This window comes from Alligator mississippiensis, chromosome 2 (genome assembly GCF_030867095.1).
Source record: "Alligator mississippiensis isolate rAllMis1 chromosome 2, rAllMis1, whole genome shotgun sequence".
Classification (NCBI taxonomy): domain Eukaryota; kingdom Metazoa; phylum Chordata; order Crocodylia; family Alligatoridae; genus Alligator; species Alligator mississippiensis.
Genome location: NC_081825.1, coordinates 241,306,917 through 241,334,821, shown reverse-complemented (window position 1 = coordinate 241,334,821; position 27,905 = coordinate 241,306,917). Strand labels below are relative to the sequence as shown.

The 27,905-nt window shown below is 42.4% G+C and overlaps 1 protein-coding gene across 1 annotated transcript in view; it reads left to right on the top strand.

Moving 5' to 3' along the window:
- BAHD1 (bromo adjacent homology domain containing 1) overlaps positions 1-19,347 on the top strand; it is a 60,665-nt gene extending 41,318 nt beyond the window's left edge. Inside the window, exons 3-7 of the mRNA XM_059722996.1 lie at positions 4,429-4,790; positions 7,490-7,649; positions 8,665-8,741; positions 11,586-11,677; positions 15,870-19,347. Coding sequence (XP_059578979.1) covers positions 4,429-4,790; positions 7,490-7,649; positions 8,665-8,741; positions 11,586-11,677; positions 15,870-16,059 — 881 coding nt within the window. The 3' untranslated portion in view covers positions 16,060-19,347. The remainder of the gene's footprint in view (positions 1-4,428; positions 4,791-7,489; positions 7,650-8,664; positions 8,742-11,585; positions 11,678-15,869) is intronic.
- The last annotated feature ends 8,558 nt before the right edge of the window (positions 19,348-27,905 follow it).

Below are 27,905 nucleotides of genomic sequence, written 5' to 3'. Positions count from 1 at the left end.
ATTGGGGGGCATGCTTTCATGGCAGTACTCCATAGCACTGTCTGATCTAGTGTAGACCTGCCCTAAAGGTCCAGTCATGTTGGCAGAGTTGTGTTAAGGAGGCTGGCAATGTCTTGGGTTTTCAATCTGATCTGGTTATTGGGGTTCCATCTCCAGGCTGCAGGGCACACTTCTGAAGCAGTAATATTCCTAGACTAGACTTATGGGGGGATACTCTGACTAATTTTGTTCTTTCTTTTTGAGCATGCTAAAGTTGTCCACCAAAAGATTGAGCAGTGATGTTTGTAATGCACTTATACCCCATACATATACTGTGATCATTAATTCACTGAAGCTCAGGAAATTCTTAATGTTCTTTTTCTCTGGTTGTATGGCACCTCTGGGTCACTGAATCACAAAAACCCACCAGTTTAATAAGTGTTGCTAGTATTTACATGGCTTTTTTCCCCCCCATCTATGGTATCTACAAGCCTTGCACTATAGTGGCTATTGTTCTGGAGCTTTCCTTTACTACTGAAAAATTGCTTGTTGTTTAATATTAAAAATAGGTTACCAGAATTGCTGTGCCAAAGAAATGATGTGCCAGTACCTTTTCAGCATAAAAGCCACCAAACAGTAAAGGGGGAGATGTGTATTACTAATGCCAATATACAGTATAATCTATAAATGGGGATTGCTTCATCCAGCTCTGAGATGAAATTGCCTCTGTAGACACAGCTGTTCAGCCATGCACAGCAATGCTACACAAACAATTTAGGATTCAAAGAGAAGGCTAACCTATCTAATTAGAACTGCTGTGGGATTTCAGGTAGGTGGATGAAATCTCTGTCAAGAATACAAGATGAGGCGGACTTCATAGTAGTCTTCCATCCTAGGAAGTTGCTGTAAATCAGAGGAGCATTTGAATGAAGCATCAGTTCTTTTCCTAAGTACCTCTGCCATCAGGATGCTACCCCCTACACTGGGGACTAGATGTTCTTGTTGGTAATAATGCAGTTCTTGGTAATAACTTTTAAGAGGCTTTATAACTGCATAGCTAATGGTCTCATGAGCATTAAAGACAAGAATCCTTATTTCTGGACCACTTTCTGCATAGTGTCTTGAGTCACATGAGTCTGTCATGTACTTAAAATAATTAAGTTGCACACCTTCGGTGGTGCTAGCTCAAGATTCAAATGAAAGGATTAGGAAGATGTTTTGGTGATACCTTGAATCATTTTCTGTGTGGAGGGAGAAGTCTGTTATGTTACAGTAGTCGGCTCTTCCTAGGAAGGTGATTTGATGAATAACATGCTCAGGATAGTACCAGCCTATTCTAAAGAGTAGGATTTGTTATTCTCTTTGGTGTTCTTCCAGAGTGCTCTGATCTTTCTAAGAACAAGGAGCGAAACAGTCTCAGCATATTTTCAGATGTGGTGCACTTGGGTTATATGTGTCAAAATGTGTTGGTAGGAGCTGCTAATTAGTTTGCCCTTTTTTGAGTAATTTCCATTTTTAATTTTGGAAAAATGGAATGACTTAGACCAGGGGTTGACAACCTACAGACACTGCCTGCAGAGCCATTTGATCTGGTCCTTGGCAGCAGGGGGCTTCAGCACCCTTTGCTTTTCCCTGCTATGGTGGGGAAAAGCTCTAGCTCTAGACACTCACCCTGTGCTGTGCTGTTGTGGAGAAAAGCAATAGCTGGGTCCTAGCACTTGTGTGGCTACCTGTGACCCAAACTTTGTCACTCTGGCTTGCAGCCCAAAAATGTTTGCCAACCGTTGCTTCTGCCAAGTGAAGTGTGGAAGAAAAAATATTTTTCTAGCATAATTCATTCTAACGGTCCAAGTCTATTTTGTTGTGACTTATGAAAAGAGAGTTGAGCCTTCCCAGGAATGCTAGTATTAGTGAATGCAAAGAATTACTTCAGTGCCCCAAATTATCCTTAAAAAGAGGATAATGTTGTTGATCTAAAGGTTGCAAGTTTGCCTTATCAAGTTCCTTGCATCTGTGTTCCCATGCCAGTCTCCTTCATTGAGTGAGAGTGGACATAGGAGAATGGATTTCTGCCTGTACAGAAGAGGGGGTTAGGGCTTTGACTGGTGCATATGACCAGCACTGCTCAGGGCAGCAGGGAGCAATTATTTCTGTGTGCTACTGACAGTGTGCTGCTGTGTAATTGAAAGCATGGTAATGGGGGTACTGAGCAATGAGTAAATTGATAACTCTTGTTGAAAAGGTAGAGAAAGCTTTACTGGGAGCACACATAGCAGATGTATTAATAGGTGCTAGGCTGCATTGTTAAGTTCTAAATTGGGAATTGATTGAGTACTTTGTAATGTGGAATTGTGTAAATCAAGGGCGATCAACCTTTAGTATGAGTAGTTTGTATGGGGCACTCAGCAGGTTGGGGAAGGGACAGGCAGCACAGTAGCATATAGTTCAGAAAGCAGAGCATCAGGTCAGATAAGGGAAAGGGGTCTGTGGCACGCTGGGAGGGTGCGGAGCTAACGTATCATGCCTGCCAAAAAGGTTGACCCTTGGTGGAGATGACGGATGAGGACAAAGGAGATTCTCATATGCATGTGTACCTGCTGAATATCTGTTGAATTATTTCCCTCTTCACAGCTGATTAGCTTTCCGAGTGAAGTTGCTTGTCAAGGTTCAGTTTAGAACATGAAAATATCTTGTGGCCTGAATGTCCTTGCAGTTTTTTACATTACTCTGCAGGCTCTGAAGTTTGACCTAGGGCCTGGGCCATACAGGATCTGAACCCTCCCTTTGCAGTCTACAGCTATAGAGCATTGCTTGCCTGGAAGAAGGAATATTCCTGCCACTCAAAAGTTTCTCTCCCATTCCTCAGCTGATGGAGCTATTTAGTAATAGACATAGTGTATAAAAGATGGTAAACAGGAGGAAGATTGAAAGTTGGACAAGATGTGACTCTTGGGATGGGAGTCTCCAGCCCCTGTAAATGACTGCACCAGTAAAGTTTGAAACATCATGTCATCTATTTTAGCTAAAAAGAGTGGTGTGGAGAAAGGTAACAAATCCTGTTCCTTTGCAAAAGGGGATAGTGTCCTGGCTGAAAGGGCAGGCTCTCTGATAAGCTGCCTTAAAGCAAGAGATCCTGGAAGTCCTGCAGTTACCAGCTCAATTGCAGCCCAGCAGCTGTTTTTCTGAGGAATGAGATAAAACACAGCCTGGTTTCCTGCTGGTTCTTCCATCAGAGCTTTGCCAGACTGGAGCAGTGTCTGGAATATTTTGATTTGGGTGAATTGGCAAGAAATGACCAAGAAGAGTTGTGTTTGGCTCATCTAAAAGTCAGAATTGTTCTACCCAACTTGTCTTTACAGCTGGTGCATTCAGTCTTTTTTGTTATTGTTCCCATCTTCAAGTGGAGGTTATCATTTCATGACCTTCTTTGGACTCAAGGAGACAGAGGATAGTAGCTTCCCATTGCTAGGAGCAGCCTTTGCCATGATTGAGCTGTAAATCAAATAGCTTATTACATTGACTCTCTTAAATTGCATTGATTTCTGCTGTGGTGTGCTTGGGAGCCTGCACACTTACCAAAGCTGCTTCCTGTGAACTTTTTCTACCTTCTGAGATTGCCGGATGAGGCCATACTGGCTATTCCAAAACGTGCGTTTAGACTTATGAAATATGGGGATCTCCTTTTCGTTTAATTTGGGGATTCTGTTCCTGCTGGAGTTTGTAATGCTGGATCACTACATTTGTACAACACTAAGAAAATTGTTCTTTTTGTTTTTGCTTATTGTTGTGAATTGAACACTTCTTGCAGTGGGACTTCTGAGTGGATAAGTGCTTTGGGATCCCTTTGGAAGACCTCGTCACCTAACTTGCTAAATTAAGATGTAGTAAATTTGTCTGGTTATGGAATATATGGAATTCCTAGCAGCAACAGCATATGCTTTGTTTTTAAGTTTTTGGCCCATGCTTTATCATTTATTTGGATCTCTAGAAATCTGTCAATTTTCATTGGTTAGAAAGTTTAATAGCAAGTTTGGCACCTTGGAAGAAGCCAACCTTTTCTGTTAATATTGTTTAATCCTTCCCTCACAATTAAAGCCTTTCAGTTGCTTTCACTTTTATCTGTTGACAGGGTGGAAGTGCTAAACAAACCTTTTGTATGTGTCAGGCCGGCATTATTGTGGGGAATATCAAATAGGACATTATAGGCAGAATGCAGTTCAGAGCAGCCTGGTGAAGTGCCAGGCCCCATACTGTCTTTGCTTTTAGAATCTAGCAGTGGTACAAAGTGTTTCATAACCTAGAAAGTCTGTTTAGTTTGAATGTAAATGTTTACTACTAATAATGCAACAAAGGGGAAAGTGTAGGAAGGTATTGTCTAGCTTGAGGTGATCTGCTAACTGTATCATATATTGCTCTTTTTTTTTTTTTGCTTCCCCAACTCCTTGGTAGAAGGCTGCAAGTCTCTGGACCAGCTGAGCCTCACAATCCCTGTGGCAGGCCACCCTGCATCACCTGCCCACCCACTCTCAGGATGTCCTGTACCCAGTGTGCCACCAGCTGCAGAACCTGTTCCTCACTTGCAGACCCCGAACTCGGACCCCCAGACCATGGCCCGAGAATGTCCTCAGAGCTCCAAGCCCCCCAGTGGCTCCAAATCTGGGCTCCGGAATACTACAGGCTGTTTGCATGCCTCTGACAGCAAAGCAGCAGGAGGGCACTGTCATCCAAAGCAGCAGCGCATCAACAGGCGGAGAGCAACCAACGGCTGGATGCCTGTGGGTGCAGCCTGTGAAAAGGCTGTGTATGTTGTGGTAAGTGCTTGCAAAAAAAACCCCAACCCAACAACCCCTTCCCTTCCCCAACAAATCCTGCTGTCCTGTGTACACCTCTGTCTGGGGACAAGTCATGTGTTCTTCAACCTCCCAAATGGATGTACAGCGTGCAGTTGTTAGACAAACCACCAGTGTGACTCTCTTCTTTTGGAAACCTACCTCTGTATTAGCAAGACAGCACTGGATATCATTCCAGAGTCTCAGCAGCAAAAAACAGATTTGTATCGCTTCAAAATGTTTTGGCTGAGTCGCTTGATTCCTGCCTGGCTTCCTTGTTCTTCCTCGGGTATTGCAGTGATTCATTCACTTGTATGAAGCAGGGCAAATAAGTGGAGAAGGAGCTCCAAGGCAAAACTCATTTCTTCTGGACCTTTCCCCAGATAAAATATCTTTAGTGATGAGCACTACTTGCTCTGTAGTTGTTGGGCACATGCCCACCTCAGCCTATCCTGGAGAAAATTGGCCAGGCTGCATCCTTGTGAGTCGGCACTAATCTGGTTGGTCAGAGGCAGTGAACTTCCGTAAGGAAATAATGTGGTTTCACAAGCAGAAGCATGTGTCCTAGGGTAATTCCTGTAAGGGGGAAAATGAGCTACTGCCAAGCTGCGCTTTTTGTATCAACCATAGGTGGCATCTGTAGCTGCAGCAACAATTTCCCAGTACAAAGCCATGGAAAGAGGATGTGGTTAGTCCAATGGGTCATCAAGAAAGCGGGAAGGGCCCCAGGCCTAACTTCCTTTCCACAAAGCCAGACACTCCTCTGTTAAGCTTTCTGAGCTAGTTTTTCTTGCTCAGTTGACCTCTGGTATTCTGAGCATGCAAAGGCAGAGACCTGATTCCTAGGAGGCATCTCCATTGGTTACCATGCTCTGCAGTTACACTTCATCTGTGGTATGAATTGAAACCCCTTTTGATAACCGAATGGACAGAAAGGACCTCAAGGAAATTATTTGATATCTTAGAGCAAAGCAAGTTGTTCTTGGCTTAGAACCCTGGGCCTGTGCCCCTATTCCTTCTGACCAAAAGGTAAGGAGGGACCAGACCAATTTTGGATCTGAGGGTAGTAGGACAGATGCCTTTAAAATTGCAAGTAGAGCTCTTATGTTACAAGAGGCTTCTGTTGGCTGCAGACATTATTTTTATCTGTTCACAAGCTAAGTTGTCAGCAGTGGCTGGTAGCACTAGTTCAGCATAAATTGCCATTTGGTCTTGCTGTATTGCCTTAGGTAAATAAGTGTTTTTGCAGCTTCAGGTAGGAGGGAATTCCTGTGTATACTATTATGGACCTCAACAGAGGCAGAGCCTTGATGAAAATCTTGCAGGCAATACAGGTATTGGAAAGGAACATTGATTTGTGATAAATCAAACAAGGTCTCCCTCAGAGGCATTCAGTTTATCAACTGGGGTTGCAGACAGGAATTCTTAGCTTATGGCAAACTGAGAAGCAAAAATAGCAGGTAGTGCAAGCCATGCAGAGAACTCAGAATCATTTCTTAGAATCCCCTTGGTTACCCAGATACTCATCCTGTTGAATGGCTCTTTCAGACTCTTGTGATCAATGCCTCTCTGACTCTGAGACTGCATTACTGCAGCTTGCTATACTGAACTTGTCAGCCAGAGTTGCATCCTGTTTAATTTGTGGAAAGTGGAAATGGGGGACTCCTTTCAACAGCACTTCTAGTAGTTTTTTATACTTACTACTAAAGGGGATCAGACTAACCAGTAATCTCTGTAGGCTTCAGACTTCAGAACGTGCAACGCTTCTGACTTTGGATGGACAGAAAACTTAAATCTTTTCTGCTCATCTCTTTGAAAAATCATTTTCCAGTCCAGATTCTTATGGACCAAAAATGAGAATTTTGTAATGCTAGAAGCTAAAAAATCTGGTTGGAATGGAAGCTTCCATAACAGTGAAGGTTACTAACGCTGGACTTCAGCCGTGTTAGTTAAATGGATTTCACAATGTCTTTATTTTTCAAGGTGATATAATACATGTTGCATTAGTCCAGCAAGTTTTTAACAACCTCTAACATAGCATAAGCACTTTGAAATTAATAAAGCCAGTTTTCATTGTCTTCAGTAGCAGGTGGAGTAGCTGGAAACCAACACTGTTTAGGCAACTAAAATAATTGTCCCAAAACACTTCAAAAAGCAAGTTCCTTTGTACAAAAGTGTAGGAATCTTTTTATTTCTTGGCTCCTTTAAAACAGGGGAATCGGTTTCAAAATATATTCTCCTTTCAGGATACTAGAACTGATGCTTAATCTAGTAAGCTGAATGTTCTGCAGTCTGTGCTGTACCAAAGCAATACCAATACGTTTTCTCCCTCACTGTCTTTTTAATGTTGGAAGCCAGCAGCCATACCTAGTACGATCTGAAGACACTTGATTACTGAGCCCAGGAGGATATTCTTTTGCTCTTCTCTGGGCAGAGGATTCATCAGTAAATAGTTCATGCTGCTCTCTGCTTTTCAAATTGCTCCTCTGAGACTAGAACTGCTGTGAGTGGTTTTGTGCTGTATGACTTCTTTCAGGGATCTCTTGCAGCTGAGGTATACTGCTTGGACAGAAATTGTAGGGAAGTTTTCAATGCACAACAAAGATTTAAAGAAAGCTTAGATGTGTTGTTGAATATTTGTTAGCCTAACTTTTCAATTGTTTCTTCTCCCAACACTGTAGAATGAACCAGAGCCAGCTATTCGTAAGAGCTACCAGGCTGTGGAGAGAGATGGGGAAATTATCCGGGTACGAGATACAGTCCTTTTGAAATCAGGACCACGAAAGAAATCTATGCCATATGTGGCAAAAATATCAGCACTGTGGGAAGACCCCAAAACAGGTATTGGATAGAGACAAGGAAACAAATTGTTTGTTGATACTTGTCAAATCTAGGAATGTGAGTGGCAGAATTAAATAAGGGATGTAAGTTTGCCAAATGAATTTCACCTTCTCTTATCACCCAATTTGGCAGTGGCAATCGGTGCTTCATGGTTATGCTTGGTAATCTCTGAATGTACTTGTGCTGCAGGAACTGAAACTCCCTCTAATCACTGGCCCAGAACTGGTAATTGGAAACCTTGTATAGTCTTGAATGCATGTATATTGATCTGCCAACTAAACCTCTTAGCAACAATCCCTCCCCCATGATTTTGTAGCAGCAGATAGCTCATGAGCCACTAATTACTCAAATGTTCTATATGATTTGTAGCCTGGGAGATGGTGTAAAGCACTGGTTGCAGAGGTTTTTGATCTTAGCAGGCAGTACCATACTGGAACTTGGACATCTGGAGAGTGCAAAAGGGGAATTGGAGTAGTGCAATTTCAGTTTTGAAGGCCCACATCTGACCAGCATTCTAGGCAAGAGCTAGAGAAGTTTTGTTTGCCAAATGGTGCGAAGATTGTCATAGCTCTTGCAGTTTGTAAGGTAGCAGAACATAAGAGCTGAGTGCAACACCGAAACCATAGCCTAAGGGTACTATTTTTGGTACTAATGTCCAGGAGTAAATATCCTAAGCATTGGACAAGTGTTCTTGACAAAGCACTTGAACAGAGATGCTATTGTTAAGTTTTGTTCGTTACCAACTTTGTGTGGGATGATAATGGTTATTAGGTGGTAAAGGTATAATGCAGTAGCGACATGACTTGTTAAAGCAACTGGCTCTGTAAAACAAAAGGAAACCCAGCTCAGCATAAAATATTTATTGTGGCACAGCTGCAGCTAGATGAGAGCTACAGAAATGCAGAGGCTGATGGGATGAAGTGGAACTGAAAATTGGACAGCAGGATCTTTTTAGTGTTTTCAGCCTTGGCTTCTAGATTACTTCCTTGTTAAAACATATTTTGTCTCCTTCTAGGGGAGCTGATGATGAGCCTTCTGTGGTATTACAGGCCAGAGCACACTCATGGGGGCCGCAATCCCAGCATGCATCAGGTGAGCAGTCGTAAGTGCATAACTGGAAGGTTAGGGATAATCGGCAAGGATCTTCATATGTATATCTCTGAGGAATATATCTACAATGGTCTCTTACAGTGCCAGGTAGTGATGTATTGAGACTTGCTGTTTCCATTCTCTCTCAGACCAAAACTAGTCCAGTTATCTCAGTGCAGCACTGCCCCCCCAGTAAGCTCTGGGCTGAGGCAGTTCCCCTATCCTGGGGGAGCAGTGTGGGGAGTGTATCTCAGCACTTCACTGCTTTGTGTCATAACTGACCAGTGTAGACATACCCTTGGCTCCTCCATGGATCCTGCCAGACTGAAGTAAAACCTCTGTGTTTGATATCAAGCATAAGCAATCTAATGTCAAAATGAACAAGTCTGGGCTATAGCAGAAATGTCTGTCTTTCCTAGGGCATTCTTTGCTTTAAAACTTTCTAGTTTTTCTCTTGTCTGAAAACAGCACTTGTCCACCTTTAGAAAAGAGGGGTTTTGACTATAATTTGGAGGGAGTGTACACTACATTGGAAATCAGGAAACCAATCTAGCCTATTCCACTCACTGTTTTGTTTTAAATTAAATCAAGATTGGATGTCTTTCTAAACAAAGAGTCGGCTTTAACAAGAAGTTCTGGGATTGAACTAAGACGTAGTGGGTGAAATTCTATGGCCTGTATTATTTGGGTTATGAAACTAGATGATCTAAGAGTGCCACCTTACCTGAGATCTATGAGTTTGATACTTTGTTAGAAACTCCTATTTTTTGGAGAGTTTTCCAATTCCTCTTACCTGAAGTAAAATGCATTTTAGATCAGAGGGAACTAAAAGCAATAATTTCTTTCTTGTATAACATGAGAGTGAATTTGTATCAAGGGGAAAGGATGAACTAGGGTTAAGAACAGATTTAAGGATCTCCAGTGCTACAAAACATTCACAGCAAAAATCAAATATGTGAATCATCTTCAGTCCTGGGTCTGTTGCCTTGCTTGGAGTTGTGTGGAGGGGGAGAGAAACAAATATTTTAAATTTAAAAAAAATGCAGTTATTTCAGAAGATGCAACCACTGCCACTTTTAATCTACCAATATGGTCTGGTAAAGGTACAGTAAAAATTCTGTTATCTGGCATCCTCTGGGAATGGGGGATGCCAGTTAATCAGATAAGCCGGTTAATCAAATGTGCACCGTTTGGTGCACTCCCCAGCATCAGTGTGTCAGGGGACAGGCAGGGGGCTCCCGCATAGGCTGCTTTGCCCTGGGCCATGGGCCGAAGAAGTGGCAAAGAAAAACTCGGCTTGCAGCGGCAAAATGGAAAGTCCCCCGGAAGTGGTCCAGGAGTCCTGTTCTCAAAAAAGTTTGGTACCTTGCATCATTCTAGTCCACAAGCTGAATCTTGGTGTATTCAGTCACTGTGGTAAGGAAGAACTAACTTGGTCTCATACTCCCACACCTATTTCAATATACAAAAGCTGCTCTAAAAGAAGCTGCCATTGGACTAAGTAGCTGGTATAGGCTTGCCAAAGATGACTCGGGTGAACTTGATCTAAGGAGTAAGCAAAAACTCTGACTTAAGTACTTTCTCGTGCTCAATGTTGTTTTTAGCAGAGCTCCTATAGCTGCTAAGAAAAATCTCAAATGATGAGTTTGCATCTGAGACTATAGTGGAGTTTTTCCTCTTAGCTGCTTCTTTAGGGCTCTAGGCAGAAATAAATCCTATGGGCTATTGCCTTCAGACTTGCACACCAGCACTTCAGATCTTCTTAACAGTTGATGATCATATATGAGATTCTTTAAATGAGCTTCGTTATGGCATGACCTGTACATTCAGTTCAGTTTTGCTCAGCCATTCCCCGATTGCTTCAGATCCAACTATTCTAAATTACAATAGGGAGAGGGGGCCATCACACATTATTTCACTTAAAATTGCCCTTTAACTTGGATGGAGGACAAGCAAAACAAGAAAAAAGATAGATCACTGGTGGTTTGGAGGGGAGATAAGTACTGTACTATTCATGCCCCCTTCATGTCACTCTAGTAGCATGAATGAATCAGAATTTTCTTTCTTTCCTGTACTAGAGCAGTAACAAAGATGAGAACATCCCCAACATCTTGGAGATGTTGGGAAGCAAGGGGCTTGAGGGTGAAGTTGCCACTTTCTTTCAACAAATGACCAAAGAGGAATGTGAATGGAGGCTTTCTCTTTGCTCTGCAAGTCTTTCTCCTCACAGCCCCTTAGGTCAAACGTTGGGATAGGTCAAAGTGTTTCATCCAACAGACAAAACCACCTTCTCAACCATAGTATCTTATTATTGTGCCTGTGTATTGGAAGAACAGTTTCTAAAAGCTGCATTCACATTGCTCAAAGCAGTATTCTGAAGGCTCATCTGATGAGAAGCACTTACCACAGTAAACGTCATAGACTGTCGGGTACATTTGAAATGAAAGATGTTATTAAAGCAGCATCACTGAGCTGCATACGGGTCGCATCTGTTTTGCTGAAAAGTCATACTTCTGGCACCAGCAAATAGGTATGGGGGGCCTGATAAATCTGACTATATGGAGCAAGATGGCAATGGAATAACTTATGGAAGAGGTTTTAACATGGTGGTGAAAAGACAGAGAGAGAAAAGCTGTTCTGTTCACCGAGAGGCCATGAACTGTTAATGTAAATTGTTTGGGTTAAATGAAATGCTTGTTTGGAGACAGTACCTTCTCTTTTAAAGAATATCGTGTTATTTGCATACGTATTCATCCTCTCCTTGAAGGGCACATGGGACAGCCTGATTCATTTCTCTTTGAAACTGCCCAGTTGGGTGACAGTACCTGTTATATTTCCTTTTTGCAGAATGAGATCTTTGCATCCAGGCATCAGGATGAAAATAGTGTTGCCTGCATTGAGGAGAAGTGCTATGTTCTGACCTTTGCAGAGTACTGCAGGTAGGTGGTGCTCTTAACTTGCTATTGCTTTTGAAACCTATCTCTGTATCACTAACTGTTGTCATTGTTTCCATTACCTAACCTCATCCTGCAGAACTGTACATGCTTTGCAGCCTACATATTCAGTAAAACTTTGCTAAATTATATTTTACTGAATGAGGTTGATACTCTAATCAAGGGGTATTTGTCATGTTGTATTCTTTAGGATGTCTCTGTTTTTATGTTTATGAATAGTTGTACAAAGCTTTATAAGCGTTGATACATGAATGACCTCTCTACAACAGTGCATGAACATCAGTAGACTAAAATTCAGTGCAACTCTGACAGTTCAGTTATCATTCCTACTCCGGTTCAGTTTGAGTCCAAAAAATGTTTTTGGCTTTTGCCCGCCCCCCCCGCATACAGTCCTGAGTTCAATTAAAACATTTGCTTTCTGTATTTGGCATCACTTATATGCCTATAAATATCACATACTAACAGGATCTCACTATAGTTGGCCTAGAGTATATGTATTAAACTTGCTTTAACATCAGAGTCTCCGTATTTTCTAATATTTCACCATTTAAAATAGCACTGACAAATGAAGTTTGGGTTCAAGTGCTCCCCTTAAACTCACCTTAGACTATTAAAATGAAAAATAACCCTTGAAAAATATGTCCTACTGTATATGCTTTCCCTGTATTCTGTTTGCCCAAGATAAGGCAGCATACAAATTTAATTGGTGATATTTGCACAATTGTTACACTGGTTCTCACCCTAGGCTGTCATTTGGGTATCTAAAATGCAAATTAATTTTAAATGAAATGGAATTACACTGACATTTGTGAACATTTTACATAGAATCTGTAATTTAGTTCCAAATTACTTGATGTTGTTAACAACTCAGCCCCAGAAGCAAGCAATGGTGGTTGAGAGTAATGCACTGTGGGATAAGAGTTCTAAGCAGAATTGGCTTGTGGCATGAGTTGATGCTAATAGAGAGAGCCAGAGTAAACCATTCAGAATCTAACTCTATGGAAATAATAAATAAGGATCTACCTAAATTGCGTTGAAGTGCACTGTACATTGGTTCCTTTTAATCTTCCTCTCTTTCCCATGTACCCCACCCCTTGCCACTGGTGGAGGGGCCCCAGTAGCCCCACTGCTCACCACTCGCTCCTGATTGGCCAGGAGGCAAGCCCTACAGTTTTAAATATGCCAAGGTTTTTGCTTCCCATCCAATCAGCGGCAAGAGGCAGGGCTGCCAAGGCCCCTCTACCAATTGGCAGTGGTAGGCAGAAACCGTGGCAGATTTAAAATGAGATTAAAGGAGCTGCTGCGCAGCATACTTCCAGCACTATTTAGGTAGCTCCCAAATAATAACAATGGAAATGTATCTTTTTGGTAGCTGAGAAGTGACTGAGTGATTAGAAGTTTTAAATAAGTTTTAAAGATCGTTTGTGTCAATTTTTCTTAGGGTAAAAAAAAAAAAAATCAGAAGCTCTTGCTAAAGTGAGCCACAGAATAATAATAAGAATAATATGAATAATAAGAATACCATAAAGCAAATCTTGCTTGCACAATGAGCCCCATGCAAAAGAGATGACATAGGGACCTGACAAAAATGCTTGGTATGACCAAGCAGAAATAACCAGTGAAACAAAGTAGGTTTTTTCCTATTCTCTTCTCTTTGATCCCCCTGCAACTAATGTGAAGCTATGCCATGTCATTGATGTACTGCTTTTGCTCACAGTGTGTTGTGTGCTACACATCCTGGCACAAGCAGAACTATTTTGGACTCGGTGGCCAAAAGCTGATATGCTTTTACTGGCCTGCATAGAGAGAACTTTACATTTATATGTCATCCCTTCATCGGTGTCATCCCTTCATAAATGCCATATGGGCATTTATATGTCATCCCTTCATCGGTGAGTGACAGTGGATATTGCAGCTATTCTTCTGACTAGTGGTGTATTTTCTCTTGTGGCTGTAAAGACAAATGTTAGTCTTGCAGGTCCTGCCACAGTGCATGTGGCGTTAGGGGCTACTGTACTACTAGTAGACTGGGCATTTACTGTGTACTAATTAATGGCATACAAGAGATGTATAATTTGTACGTTGTTAGTTTAGACTAACAATGGGAGACATGGAGGGGACATGCTCTGGGAGTGTGTCAGCAGAGCTGGCTTAATTGACTTCTTTTGAGATCACCTTTGCCCTTTATGGAAGAATGTTTGAAGCTGCTTGAAAAATTGATAGGATGGCATGAGCTGTGGCATCCCTTTTTTGAAAATTTTCAGGTGTCCTGCCACACTTCTCCACCATACTTCCACCCTGTTCAGGTACAAATTTCAACCAGTTGAGTTAGGAAGAAGATACGCAAAGCTAACTTATATGCCCTATTCAGTCATGGCAATTTCATCTGTGCTGACACAGCTGATATAAAGGGAAAATGATTGGCAGGTGGGCACTTTAGAGATCAGTTGATCCAGATGAAGTAGGTTGTTGTCTACAAAGCTTATGCCTCTCTGAACCAGTTAGTCTCTAAGGAGCAACCCTGCCCTACCTTCTGCCTGTCTAGTTGATCTAAAGTACCACTTCGGAAATTTAGCTGGGCAAAAAGGAAACCGTTCTTACAGGATGCAGAAACTCTATCCAGTATATGTACCAAACGGGTTGATAAGGGCCTCACTCAGGATCATGTTCTTCAACAAGCCAAATTTGGAAGCCCATGTTTCATCAACAGCTCTTTATAACATCCCTCAAACATTTCAAATTTAGGAGTACTGTTTCTAGTGCTGACCTTGGCTTGGAGTTTCCTGCCTTTGACCTCTAGGCTGCATTACTTTTTTGCATGTCTGCTATTTAATATCAGTTCTACTCCTGCAGCTGTTACAAAATGAACTTGACAGGGGTATAGGAGTCCTTGCTTCCACACACATTCCCAAAATTGCACAGTATACTGAAGCAGCAAGTGAGCAGTGGTTTACAATTACTAATGTATAGCCTTGCATAATGGGGCAGGTCAGGTATCATCTGCGTAGGTCCTGCTGCTGCAATTCAGGTAAGTATGGTTGTTAATTCTAATTCTAACTAGCTATCAATAGAAATGAGGTGCGAGACCTTCCCTGTGGAGCCTGAACTACTGTTCCTCAGTGTACTAATCTCACATCTCAGTGGACAAAGTTCAAGTCTTTTTTACTGTGCATTTCACTTGGCCTTTGGATGTTGGGGTTTGTTTTGCTCCTGCTCTTCATTCTGGTTGGGCTTGTTTTCTTAACTAGTACTAAAATGTTTATATCTTTCAGGGGCCTGCTAACCTTATGCCACAAGTATTGAAAATTAACGTGCTTGTAGTAATGTTGTCAGGTTGACTGGTGGACAGCTGTGCACAGCTGTGCATTTTTCTGTGCATATAGAGCCTCGCTTAGTCATTAAGGGAGCACAGAGTACTTTAAAGAAGAGTAATGCACTAGAGCCATGGTTTTCAACCTTCAAGTGCAGACCCCTAAAAAATTTTGAACAGAGTTGTTGGACCCCTTTGGAAATTTTGAGTAGTGGTGTGGACCCCTTTAAATTGTAACTGTGGGTATTCACATACTTTTGATCATAGCTGTCTTTTGCAGACCCCTTAGACATAGTCTGCAAACTCCCAGGGGCCTGCAGACCACAGGTTGAAAATCATGGCACTAGAACACGTTCCTTCCTTCTCTTGAAACCATGCTCTTGAATGGCAAGATCCTGCAGAATCAGTAAATGACCCTGTTGGCTCTGAAGGGAGTGCTTAACAACTTGGCTACATTCTTGCTTAATCGCCATTGTCTCTGTCTGACCAATGGCCTGACCTATAATCCTTCCCCAGTGCTATTCAATAAAAGAGGCAAAGGTGGAGAAGCAAGGCAGATTAATTGTCAGAATCCCTAATATTGCCAAATCTACAGTAGGCTTATGCAAACTGCTGTGCTACTCAGTACAGTTCAGAACAGCTATAGCTTATAAACGAACCCAGATAGCCTCTTAGGAGAGGCTGTTCCTGTTTCATAAACTTATTGTCCTCTCCCCTACCCCCATGTAGCCAGTCAGGAACATGGTGTCAACTTGAAGGAACAGTAGGGAGTATTCTTTTTCAGAGTCTGAGGCTTTGTGCAAACTTGGACAGGGAAGACACCAAATGAAGATTCTACATGAATTTTTGTATTTCATTGCCTTGCAGATTTTGTGCCTTGGCAAAGCGTCGTGTTGAGGGGATCCCAGGCAGGAAAACAATGATGGTTCCTCCATCAGAAGAGTATTCCACACCTCCACACCGCAAGGTGCCAGAGGACACTGATCCAGACCTGGTTTTCCTCTGCCGCCATGTCTATGATTTCCGACATGGGCGCATCTTGAAGAATCCACAGTAGCGAAACTCTTCAGGCTGACTATGGTGATAAGTGGCACCAGAAAGCCAATGGCGAGTTGACCATCTGGAACATCCATGCACTCTCAGCAACTTTTCTAGTGCTGCTTGCAGGCGAGAAGTAGTGTCTAAGTGCTCCTTCCTTAGACTGAAAAAATCTCCATGTTCAGGAACAAGTCCCTGTTGAGGAAGGCAGCAGTTGAAAGCACAGCACTTCATTAAAGAGCATAAATTAAGATGTACCTATAAAATAAATATATGTATATAGATATAGGTACTTGCATATGTAAATCTATATCTATATATGTATTTAGAGATGCATATATTGGATGGGGATTTGCAGGGGATAAAAGCCAGTAAACTGAATCCAGAGCCATCATTGGTGGGAATGGTCAGAACGTGTAGGAGGAATGCTGTGGTGCACTGAATAAGTCAAGCTGTGATAGGTCCATGGTTTTTATGTCCTGATGTGAAGAGTGAGGACTGAGACCAATTCCTTTGCAAAGCACAGGATAGTCATGCTTGCCCAGCAGAAAAGACAGTTCAGAGGATTTTTGATGAGACTGCTACTTTGAAAAACAACACTTCCTTTTGAAATTGCCTGTATGCAAAGTGGCTTTTGCCATGATGAATAGTTTTTGCATTGTAAGGGGAGAGGGGAACCCCTTTTCTCTGTACAATTGTTCTGTAATCTGTGATTTACCACAGATTGAGGCTTTTCAAGCAGGCCTTGAACTGTTCCATCACTGAGGGAGGGAGAGGGGGCAGGGATTATAAACTTTACATCACACCATTATGGAAAGCTGCATGTCTGCCATAGCCATCCTTACCTCACCCCTGTGGGTCACTCTTGCCCACCAGGTACACCTACCGCAGGTGTGTCCTGCTTTAGGTGCACGCTCAATGTGTTCTGTAGGTGAAAGCCATGTTTGTCTTCTCTCCAGAATGGCAGTCTCCTTGCCCAAATGGTCCTCAGCAGGCTTCCCTGAAATGGTCAAAGTGGTTTACTCATTCCCTTCCCAGTTCAGCTGTCTTTCTGGTAGTCGACAGTCCCTGTAGAACCAAACTCTCCCCTGAACGTGGAGAAGCTGGAGGCAGTGGGAACAAATGGAAACTGTTTTCCTTGGGCTTTTTAATTCTAAGCACCTGACTCGGCTGTCTGTCTTGGGTGTGGTTGCACTGTTGAAGAAATTAGCAGTGCTGTCTCTTGGCACTGACTTTTTTTCCTCTCCCCTGCCACTCATACTGATATCTGAGCTTGCTCACCAAAGTGGCTTTGTGGCTTCTGAAAGGAACTGACCAATGAGAGGTTTGCATTGTTGAAAAATGCTACCTGATTCCTACAGACATTTTTGCCTCTTGCCTTATGTGTATAGATTCTAGAGCTACTTTAGTTTATCTTAACACAAACTATTCAAGTTAATTCTAAAGAAAACCAAAGGACAGCATAACAGAGTCCATTGAACCCGTCACACAAACTGGGAATCTATTTGTAGATTGCACTAATTTAAAGAATGAGAATCAACACTGTAACAGTCCGTGTACCTGCTGACTGCTGGAGTCACTCATTTAAGCTAGGGACCTGCATTTTCAGTTTTTGGGGCTCCTGAGCTAGTGTTAAATGATAGAAGTGTTCATACTGCTTTAATGTTGTTGTCCTTTCAGTGGAAGTAGCACTACCTACCCTCACCACAGACACTGACAGAGCTGGAATCGAGGGTTTCCCTCTTGCTCTGGCTTAGGCTCTACCTGCCTGGTCTACAGAAAATACTATCACATAAATCCCGTTAAGTGGAAATGGCGCAGTCTGTGTTTCTGCATGCACAGGAGTTGCTCTACGTACCAAAGAAGGAAATGTGTATGGAAGATGATCTTAAAAGAAGAGGAAGATTTGACTCCCACTAGTGGGGGACAGTGGGGCACATGTCCAGCCAGTCTCAGTGGGCAATTCCTGCTCAAAGTTCCAGAGGATAGTGAAAAATCCCAAAGTCTTGCCAGTGTGCCCCAGGGGGAAGCTCCCAACCTAAATGTGTTATAAGAGGTTTAACCCTAGGTAGGTAAGCAAGGATCTGTAGGTTAAGCATCTTAATCCATTTTATACCTCAAGATACCATTGGTGTCAAAGTTTGTTGTTCGTATTTCCTTAACAGTTAATTTGGACATTAGTCTCTTGGAATAATGAGGTCAGGCCACTGGCACTACAGCACAGGAATGGGGGCAGGAGTACCTCGGACACTCTCACTTGGACAAGTTGGGAGCATTGCAAAGAAGATGCTCGCTGATGTTGGAGGGCATCTCACATCATCTTGCTCCTTAGCTATAAATGTGGAGTGTGTGTTGAGCAATATTGTAGTCTGTAGCTCCTGCCTGTGTTCCAGGTCCCTCAGTGAAAGAGGTGGTAGTTGTGGCTGCAGTAGCTAGTGGGTGGTGGATGGTGCACAAGGGGAAGGAAGCAGGTGGATTAACATGGGGAAACCATACAGAATGGTGATATGGAAAAGTCTTGGAGACCCCCAAATAGACAAGTTGAAGCCTGTTTTTAGGAACACTTTGACCTCCACCCTGAATAAGCAAGCCTGTCTGGGGATCCTCTGCTCCAAAAAGTAGTTTTATGAATGTTGTGGTGACAGGCTTTCTTGAGACCACACCTGCCAGTTTAGCCACTTAGCACTACTGCAATGGCAGTAAAGGATTTGAAATCCTGCCTCAGAAACCACAGTATCTTGCAGAAATTCTTATTTCTCCTGGTTGCCTCTCCACCTTTGACTTATCTCCTCTCCAGATGGGATAAAATGCATTGAACTTGCCAGAAGGGGAGAGGAGAATTTGTACTTGCCCTGGTTGTGGGATGGGCTTTTGTCCCCCTCTGGAGAGGAGAATCCTGTCTTTTCTGATGTTATGTCAGAATCTGCTTCAGGCCAAGAACATTGTTCAAGACTCACGTGGTTGCTTATGCTGTTGTGCAAACAGCATGTAAATGAAATGAATTGTCTTATCCGTAATGAGAATATTTCATGCTTTTTTAATCTATTAGATATGGAAATATTTTTTGAAACTGAAAATGCAGTCAGTAGAATTTAAATTGAAACATAATACATGTAAAATATATTTTAGTTGATAATTTTGTAAAATGCACTTTTTTGTGTCTCTTCCCTGGTTTCCCAGATCTGTATTTCAGTGTTTACAGATGGAATGAGAACATTCCCTATACCCTCCTTCTGTGAGAAAGATATATTAGAAGTAATTCTTAAAAAAATAAATTTAAAAAAATTGTATTGATTTAGAAAACAAATGTTGAGTTGTATGTGGTTTATTTCTGTCACTTAGAATTCCATGTTTAATGCTGGCAACACAGGACAGTTTCCAGGTGAGGTACCTTAATTTAAAAAAGAGAATAACATTGTAGCATTAATCCAATACCTGATGCAATCAAAATCAGGTTAGAACAGACCTATATCACATCTGGGTAGCTGACTGAAAGGATGAGGGGCTCATGGAATTGTATATATCTATATAAGGCTACAGTGACCTAACAGAAGGGGAAAATGAATAAGAATTTGGGTGCCTTACACTTAACACCCAGACAGCATCCATTAGCTAAGCCCCTAGTTACACCAGTTAAGTGATAACCAGATCAAGTCATGCTCCAGAATGTTTAATGGTTTTGATTTCTCTATTGCAAAAATGATGTAATGTTAGGTATCTATGGACTTCATTTGTGCATGGCTCTATTTCCTTAGCCGTCTTTGCTAGTTGCTTATCAAGAACCAGCTCACAGGCTCTTCACTACTTTTGAATTGTCCAAAGATCTATCCTCTTGTTTTCGTTCTTGCTAGCAGATTTGAAAAAGACTTTGTTCATCACAGCCATATAAGAGGAGCATTCACTGATGCTATGCTCATTTATTAATGGAGCTACTCTTCCTGACCCTCCATGGTATGTTTGTAAATCTTCTAATACCCTCTTCACCCCTCAACCCTTACTGCCTTGGCTATGCTAATTAATTCTGTATTTTTGCTGTCTTTATCTCATGTCTGCAGCATTAACTGAGTGTCTAATCTTGGCTAGTTCCCTTCCTATTTCCAAGAAAGACTTCTCTTGAATGTCTGATCTCTGATTAGTCCTCATTGAAGTTATATTGGTCACTTCTTGCTTTGTGTTCTTTTGGAAGGGAATAATACCCTGTTTTCAAAGTTTTGTTTTGTTTTTTCATGTCTTTGCAAATTGTAACTCAAGACTTAGGCCCAGAAGCACTCTACACATGGAGCCAACTATGCTAGGAAAGTGGCAAATGATCCTGTTTCCTTTCTGTCTGCTGCCAACTCTGTGTGTAAGAGACTTCTCCACCAGCATGTGACGCTGTCATCTGCTAAGGTTGTCTCAATTGAGACAGGGCTGCATTCAAGTAAAACTCACTCCAATTAGCAGTGTTCCCAGAGGAAAAAGAACCAAATTGTGAAAGTGAGCATGTTCTTCTATTTTAATATGGATTTAAGGCACTGAGAGAAGAGAAGAAAAGTGCAATATTTGTTGAATAATTGGCCTATATGGAAATCTGCGTCTGGTGGCAAACCAATTAGTGAAAATATCCAGAGCATTTATCAGTATGTAATCCTCACTCAAGTTAATCCATCCCATCACCTCCAAGCTATTAGACTTTGGTCTGTCTACAGAAAGACTGAGAGTTGGCCAACAGTGCAAATAGCCGTAGCAAAGGACACATGCAGCTCTCGGAAGAAGCAATGCTCCTGGCCGCCAAAGCTAGGAAAGTGAGGGGCAGGGTTACCAACTGTCTTTAAATTTATGGACAGTCCATTTGAGAAAAAAAAAAAAAATCACAAAAAACTAAGAAACTATGATCTTGATTTGAAGATTTGTTGTCAGAATGAGTCTGGATGCAGGTATTACTAGACAGACCAGTGTCACCTTGCATTTGAGTGGGACCGTAGCTCAGTGCTGTGCAGGGAGGTCTCTGTCAGGGCTTTGTGACCCATGGGAGCCTCCATAGCTGCTGCCTCACCCACCCTCCCCACCCAAACTGTGTGCTGCCACTGCATCCCATCAGCCATCTGCCCTATAACAGCAACTCAGTTCCAAGATAAGCAGAGCTGTGTTGCTTGGGAGTGGGGAAGCTTGTTTGCTTTAAAATACCCAGATAAAATTTTCACAGGTTTCTGGGTGGAGGTTGAAAATTGGTGTTAAACCCCTAAATTTTAACCTGGCCTTTGTTATTGCGGTCCAGGGCATAGCAGAAGGGTTACATTTGTTACATAAAACATATGTCAGTAAAAACATGTGGTTGTTAGTAAAGAGTTTGCATATTATAAGAAAATAAAAATCTTGGCAACCAGAGTTGCCAACTGTCAGCAGATTTCCTGACTCTTATTAAAAAAAAGCAGGCTGAAAATAGCTGTTCATAAAGTCTGTTTTAAAAAAACACACAAACCACTTTAGCCATAAGTAAAACCACTAGACAGTCAGAGATTAAGTCAAGCTCCAGTAGACAAAACAAGCAGTGCCACCTGTTGTCCAAGTAGGAGTGCAGCATCCTATAAGGAGTGTTCTCTCAGCCATATGCTGCTGCTGCAGCATCCTAGACTGTTTGTAATACTGCTGGGTTGCAGGCGGGCTTGTGTGGGGCTCCATTGCAGAATGAGGGGAGCAGGGCTGATAGGGGTAAGGGTGCAGGGGGTCAACATGGTACAAGGTGGTCAGGAGCATCATGGTGAGGGGATGAGGAGTGGGGACAGTATAGTGTAAAACCATTGCTTCAGTTGAGCAGAGTTGCCAGCCCAAGAGAATGTTTAATTTTTATTTTTGTTATATTTTTACTGCAAACTTTTTACTGGCAACCACAATTTTTCCTTTTTTGCTATGGTTGATGTTAAGCTAAATGTTAAACTGTTAAAACCCTAAATTTGAACCCAACCTTTCAAATTGGGGCCTGGCAGCAGAGCAGGGCCTGGCAGAAGAGTTGTGTACTTTAGGTAAAACATATCAGTAAAAGCATGTATCAATTAAAAAAAAACAACAAAGTTTGGCTGTCAGTAAAAAGTTTGCAGATTGATAGTAAAAAAATCACAGGCTGGCAGCCATGGGTTGGGTCCACCACCAGGCAGGTTGGGCTGTAATAAAACCTGCTTGAGAACAAAGCCAGTTGGAATTAACTTTGATGGGATGCTGCTGTGAAGCTGAGGGGCTCTACTCAGTAGTGCTCAGATCCTGGACTACCAGGTGGGATTTGATTCAAATATTTTAGCAATAAAAGGTTTTTTCAAGTGACTTCTTGCTGTTTTGCCTCCTCCAGGAAGATGCAACACCTCTCTCCCTGTTCTGAGAAAAAAATATTTTATTTTATTTTTTTCACTTTCCACTGGAGGGGAGCTCTGACCAGCTGTCACCAGGCAGGTCACTGGGCAGAGGAGGCACTGCAGCCAGGATGGGGACTGCTGGTGCATGCTGCACCGAGGACAGTTTGGAGGTTGAGAACAGACTTCCAGGACCGGAGTGCACTGAAAACGCAGTTTCACCAAGCACCTTGAAATGTGTGGAAGCAGCAGTTCAGATGATATATTCCTGGAGAAGCCTGTCTGTGAGTGATCCTTGGAGTTGCAAGAGCTATTTATGCAAGTGATAAGCTATGTGTACTGTTTGAGATGGACCCTCTCACATAGAGGGAGAGAACTGAGTTCTGGGCAAGGTGAGAAAGAAGGGAAACCAGTGTCTTACTGATCTGAATTCCCTCCCTGTTCTAGAGAAGGAAATGAATAGTGTTGCTTGTGGTGTGAACAGGTTTCAGACAAAATAAACAGTGGGGTAACCTACCATCCCCCTTATTGTGGTGTAACTATGGTGGGTAGTAAACCTGCAGAGCTGGATTCTAGTGAGGGCAGGCCTTTTCTGTAGTAATTGCATCGACTACCCTGCGTAAGTCTCCTTGCCAGTAGCAGGTCCACAGGAGAGCTGCTTGCGGGACCACCAAGGATATAGGGAAGCAACTGCATATCTATGGAGGCTGACCCCAGGCTTCTGTCTCAATGGAGACTCTGCTAGGGGGGATTTTTAGGGTTATGTCTTGATGTGATGTTTAATTTGTATGTTATGGCTTTCCCTGAAGCTTTTGCCTTCCCTTCACTCTCGGGTATAACAATGTATCTAGACTGAAGATGAAGGCAGTGCTCTGAAGTTCTAGGAAATTAACCACAGTCAAGGCTAAATTATTAAATGTTTTTTCTTATTGATCAAACCCTAATAAGGTTGAGTAATTTTCACAGTAACCTGAACTTGCAAAGGCAAACATGGGCTTCATGTAAGAGCCCCTAAATTGTAGAGGCAGACCCAGGTCACCATGGAAAAAATACTGTCCTTGGTACCAGTGGGAGCTATGCTACTCTGAGAATGTCTGTTTAGTCTTTCCCAGACTGAGCTGGTAAGAAGAATGCTTTGGAGCATGGTAAGTGTAGACATAACAGAACTGGAGGAAAGTTTTGCAGGTAAAAAATGCTGTGTGGATGCAACTGCTTACAATAAGTCTGAGGAGCATGTCTGACACCAGCAGAGCAAACATGACTGCAGTTGTAGAGGAGAGACTTCGTTGTCCTTTAGAAAGATGCAACTGCAGTTCCCAAGCTGTTTTAATGAGTGTTTTCCCATCACCCCCTGTCAGCCTTTAGCATGTTTCATTAAAAGTTCCTCAGCTGGCTTCTTCATAGGATTATGCCTTTTTGCCAGAGGATACATGCCCTTGATTTCTTTACCTATCAAATTTAATCAAGATCCTTGTTACCAATGCTGCTTCTTGCAGAAAACGGTGCAGGTTAAGTGCAGCCCTGAGTAATGGATAGGAAGGAGAGAATCTAGCCTGAAATGGGGGGGGGGGGGACCTTGACAATGGGATCTATTAGGCCCATGACTTAATCTCCCAAAGGGAGTAGAAAACTTCTGTATATGACATTTACATGTATGAAACAATAAAAGTTTGGTAGGTAGGGGCTTGTGTATTCCTGTTTCCATGGTTGCAGATTTTTGTTCCAGAGTCAAGTTTCTGATTTTGTTTAAAAAAAAAAAAAAAAAGAAAAAAGAATTGCTTTAGCTGTAAAAAAACCAAACAAACAAAATTCCAAAAATGAAGCTTTTTAAATGTGGCTTGTTTCCTTCCTGGGCATGGAGGGACTCTGAAGCAGTAGCTTGAGGTGAAGTGTGTGAATTGCCTTTACTAGAATGTGAATTCTGAAACTCAGTGACAATTTTGGCATTAACAATTTAGCGGCTGACTGTTTGAGCATACCATCCAGGCTAATGCGCCTACCCCACAATCCCAACCATCTCTCAGGTGCTGGAGGATTCATGTTGGCCTTAATGAAAAGCCAAACCCTCCAGCTTTACTGCTTGTCAGGTTTTTTTATTGTGTGGTTGTTTTTGCTCTTTTTCCCGGTGCAGTTAGGCATTGTGGAATATATGCCTGTGGTACGCTTAACCTAGGGATAACATAAAAAGTTGGATTTGATACCAGACCACATACCCTAAGGAACACTGTGCTGAGGGTCTCAATTGTGTTCATGTCTCGTGTTAAATGAACTAATCTTGTGAATTAGCTGGTGCTACCATGGAATTCCCAGCTTGGCACATCAGAGGGACCCAGTGTGCTACAGATGGCATTGGGATCCCTGTAACAGATGACAGTCCTGCGGTGACAAAGCAAGACTGAATGTGCTAATAGTCCAGATGAAAGGCTCTCTGGCAGACTGAAGAATTCATGGTGGCCTCATTTAAATTAAAAACTTGCTGCTGTCAGTTAATTAAATTTGACAGTGATTAATGCACCCCATGCAGTAGCCCATGTGCCATTTTGGATACTACATTCAGTTTGTTGCATGTTGCTTTGTAACTTCTATGCATCACATCTGTAATGAACAGTGCACAATTGCCTCATAGAAGTTGGTGGAGGAAACTGAAGTGGGGACAATTGAAAAGGAACAATTGTGGCTCTTGCCATGCGGGCAGGCTTTGGATGTGGCTACAGTTGTAGAAAAGGTGCATCAATTGGATGCAGACATCATGTCATTTGTGGGCCTCTAAAATTCAGTCCACTGAGATGAATGGGACAGTTCAGATCTCAGTGCACTCAGTGCAGTGGTTTCACCCTGTCTGCAGACTTATCCAGTTGTATTTGCTTCATAGTTTAAAATATGTCTTAACTCTTTTGGAATAGAAACATCTTTCCAAGCTAAAGCTTTGATTCTGGAGCACAATTCTGTGGTATTCCTACCCATGAAGTAAGAAATACACAGGGCCTACCAACAGATTTCTTTCAGCTGAAAAGCTCTGAGTGACCAATGTAATGTGAGTGGATAGTTTCTGGTTGCCATAGTGTCATCCAGTCAAAGCAAAAGCCATGAGCTCTTAGTTACATTTCCATGTTAATGCCTCTAATTGTAATTGACTGTAATTGTGCCAAAAATCCTTCTAGGAAAGTGACAGGAGCAATTCTGTCTGTCATATTAACGTGACAGAATGCTCATTCACACTAACAGTTTTCCCACTGCTTTGTCCCTTCACAGAGACCACTGATAAATGAGCCACGATAGAATAGCTGCATGTCTGAGCTCTCCCTGATTTAAAGATGGCAGGATCGGGTCCTCAAAGATGATGGGGAAAAGTGGGGTCATAAGCACAGACCCATGTTAACTAGTTCAGGACAACTAGGAAAAAAAAACTATTAGCAGTGCTGAGGGAGGGATATGTGCTTGTCTGAGGACAGCACAGCAGTGGGTGAAAGCTTTTTCAGCAAATGCCATTTTCCCCCAGACTAATAATCACTTACAGACTTCAAAGATGTGAGTTCGCAAGCTCAGCACTTAACTCCCAGAGAAGCAGGATTGCACTTTCAGAGCCAGGCCTCCTCCGTCTTTGTTCTTTTCTGCGGCAGCAACAACACCGCTATCAACAAAAGGCCTGCGCATCCTGGAGTACACTCCAGAAGAGGTATTTGGTTACCAAAATGCCTTTTGCATCCTACTATGAATTGAATCTTTGAAAGTGACCTGTGAAGATTTTATTAAGAAAACAATATTGGCCCCATACCTCCTTTGTTTGCTTGGGATGAAAAAGGAAGGTCTGAACCTGATATTCTGTTATTGTTAAAAAGCAAAGCTTTTTAAACTCAGATCTTGTGTTTAGTTTATTGTCTGCATCTAGCTCTTCCTTCCTGTGCTTGTCATCACTTTTGCTGGTCGCAGAGGTGCAGCAAGCAGTTTTTGCACCATGGCAGTGGTGGTGACCAGGCTTCTGGCAGCAGCAGCTGCCAATCTCGCACCCTCCTTTCTCTGGTGCCTGGGGCATATGCCATGCTCCCCGACCCTTAATTATGCTACTGTTTGTTCATGTCTTAGTTTCTGGTCCTGATCTATCTTCCTTTGAAATCAATGGGAAGGTTTGATGACTTTGCTGAGTCAGTTGCTTGGTTGTAAATGCTCTGGGACAGAGCTGCTGTCTTGTATAAAGCCCCTATATGTGTGTAGTTCCATCTGTGTAGTAAACATCCGTCCCCTTTTATTTGGATAATGGAAGTAAAGGCTAAGCGCTGGTTTGGGTGTACTCAAAATTGTTTCCTATTTGTGTGTGTGTGTACACTAGAGAATCAGAGGGAGGTGGAACCATTTACAAAGCAAATGGAAAAAAATTTTAAAAGCCTCCTGTGAACTTGGTGTGCAGCTGATTCCAGCAAAACCGATGCGTAAGGTTCTGAATGGCCTCTTTGTCTCCTTTCCATCAGGCAGGGCCTGGATTAAACACAAGTTTCCACTGGTGTCTCCAGGACCAGAGAAGTTGAGAGGCAGTGAAAGAATATGACTGCACATTCATTAATGGAATTTAGAGACTACCATACAGCAGGCCATGCCAAGCTCATCTTCCATTTTTAAATAAAGCCCTAAAATTATGAAAGTGGAAGCTGATGGTTTGGCTGAGTTGTGGAAGGGAGGTGAGGTGGTAGGGGGAGGAAATGGAAAACTGATGGTAGCATACTTTTCATTTTTAGTGTCCTTGCACCTGGCTACAGGACAGATTTCATCCTTTCACGAGATCCTTTGATATAATTTGAGGAGGAGCATCATTGTTTATGAGAACTGTAGTCTGCATCAAAGCACCACTTATTTTTGAGCTGCAATATGCAGTATTTAAAGCACTGTGCAAACAGTAACCAGTGATTATACCTTGGTTTTAGCTCAGCAGAAAGAGTTGAAAATCAGAGGAAGGTAAGTGACTGTCTGACCTGGATACTGTTAGTGGCAAAACTGAGACTGGAAATAACTCGGGTCTCCCAGTCACATGTTCAAGCTGTTTGATCATGCTGGCTTTCTGCACGAGAAATAGGATAAATATATACTGAATCACCTCCATTCTAAGGGGTAGTTAAAGAGAATAAACTGATTTAATTCCTTCAGCCAGCAGGGTCACTGAGCATGGATACTTGGCTGCCTGGGCAAGAGCAGAAGTGGTAGGAAAACACCTGGTCATCTGATGTTCACTCAGGCAAGAGCAGTGGGACTTGAGCCCCAGCAGCACTGCAGGGAAAAGTCCAGCCCTGTGCTTGTTCCCACAGCTGCAGCCAAGTGCCCGTAATGACAGGCTTCTTGCCAGGTGCTGTGGGTGCTGGATCTGACATGGGGAAGGAAAGGGGGTGCTTCATGAGGCTGGTTTCAATACAAAGGTTTCATCTTCATTCATTCAGCTCATGGATCCAGTCCCACATGGGCCCAGACAAGTTTGCTCCCCCTACTCTGATTCCTGTCTCCGGCCAGATTTCAGGTTCCTAACACAGGGCTTAGTATCTCTGCTTAGAGAGAGAAC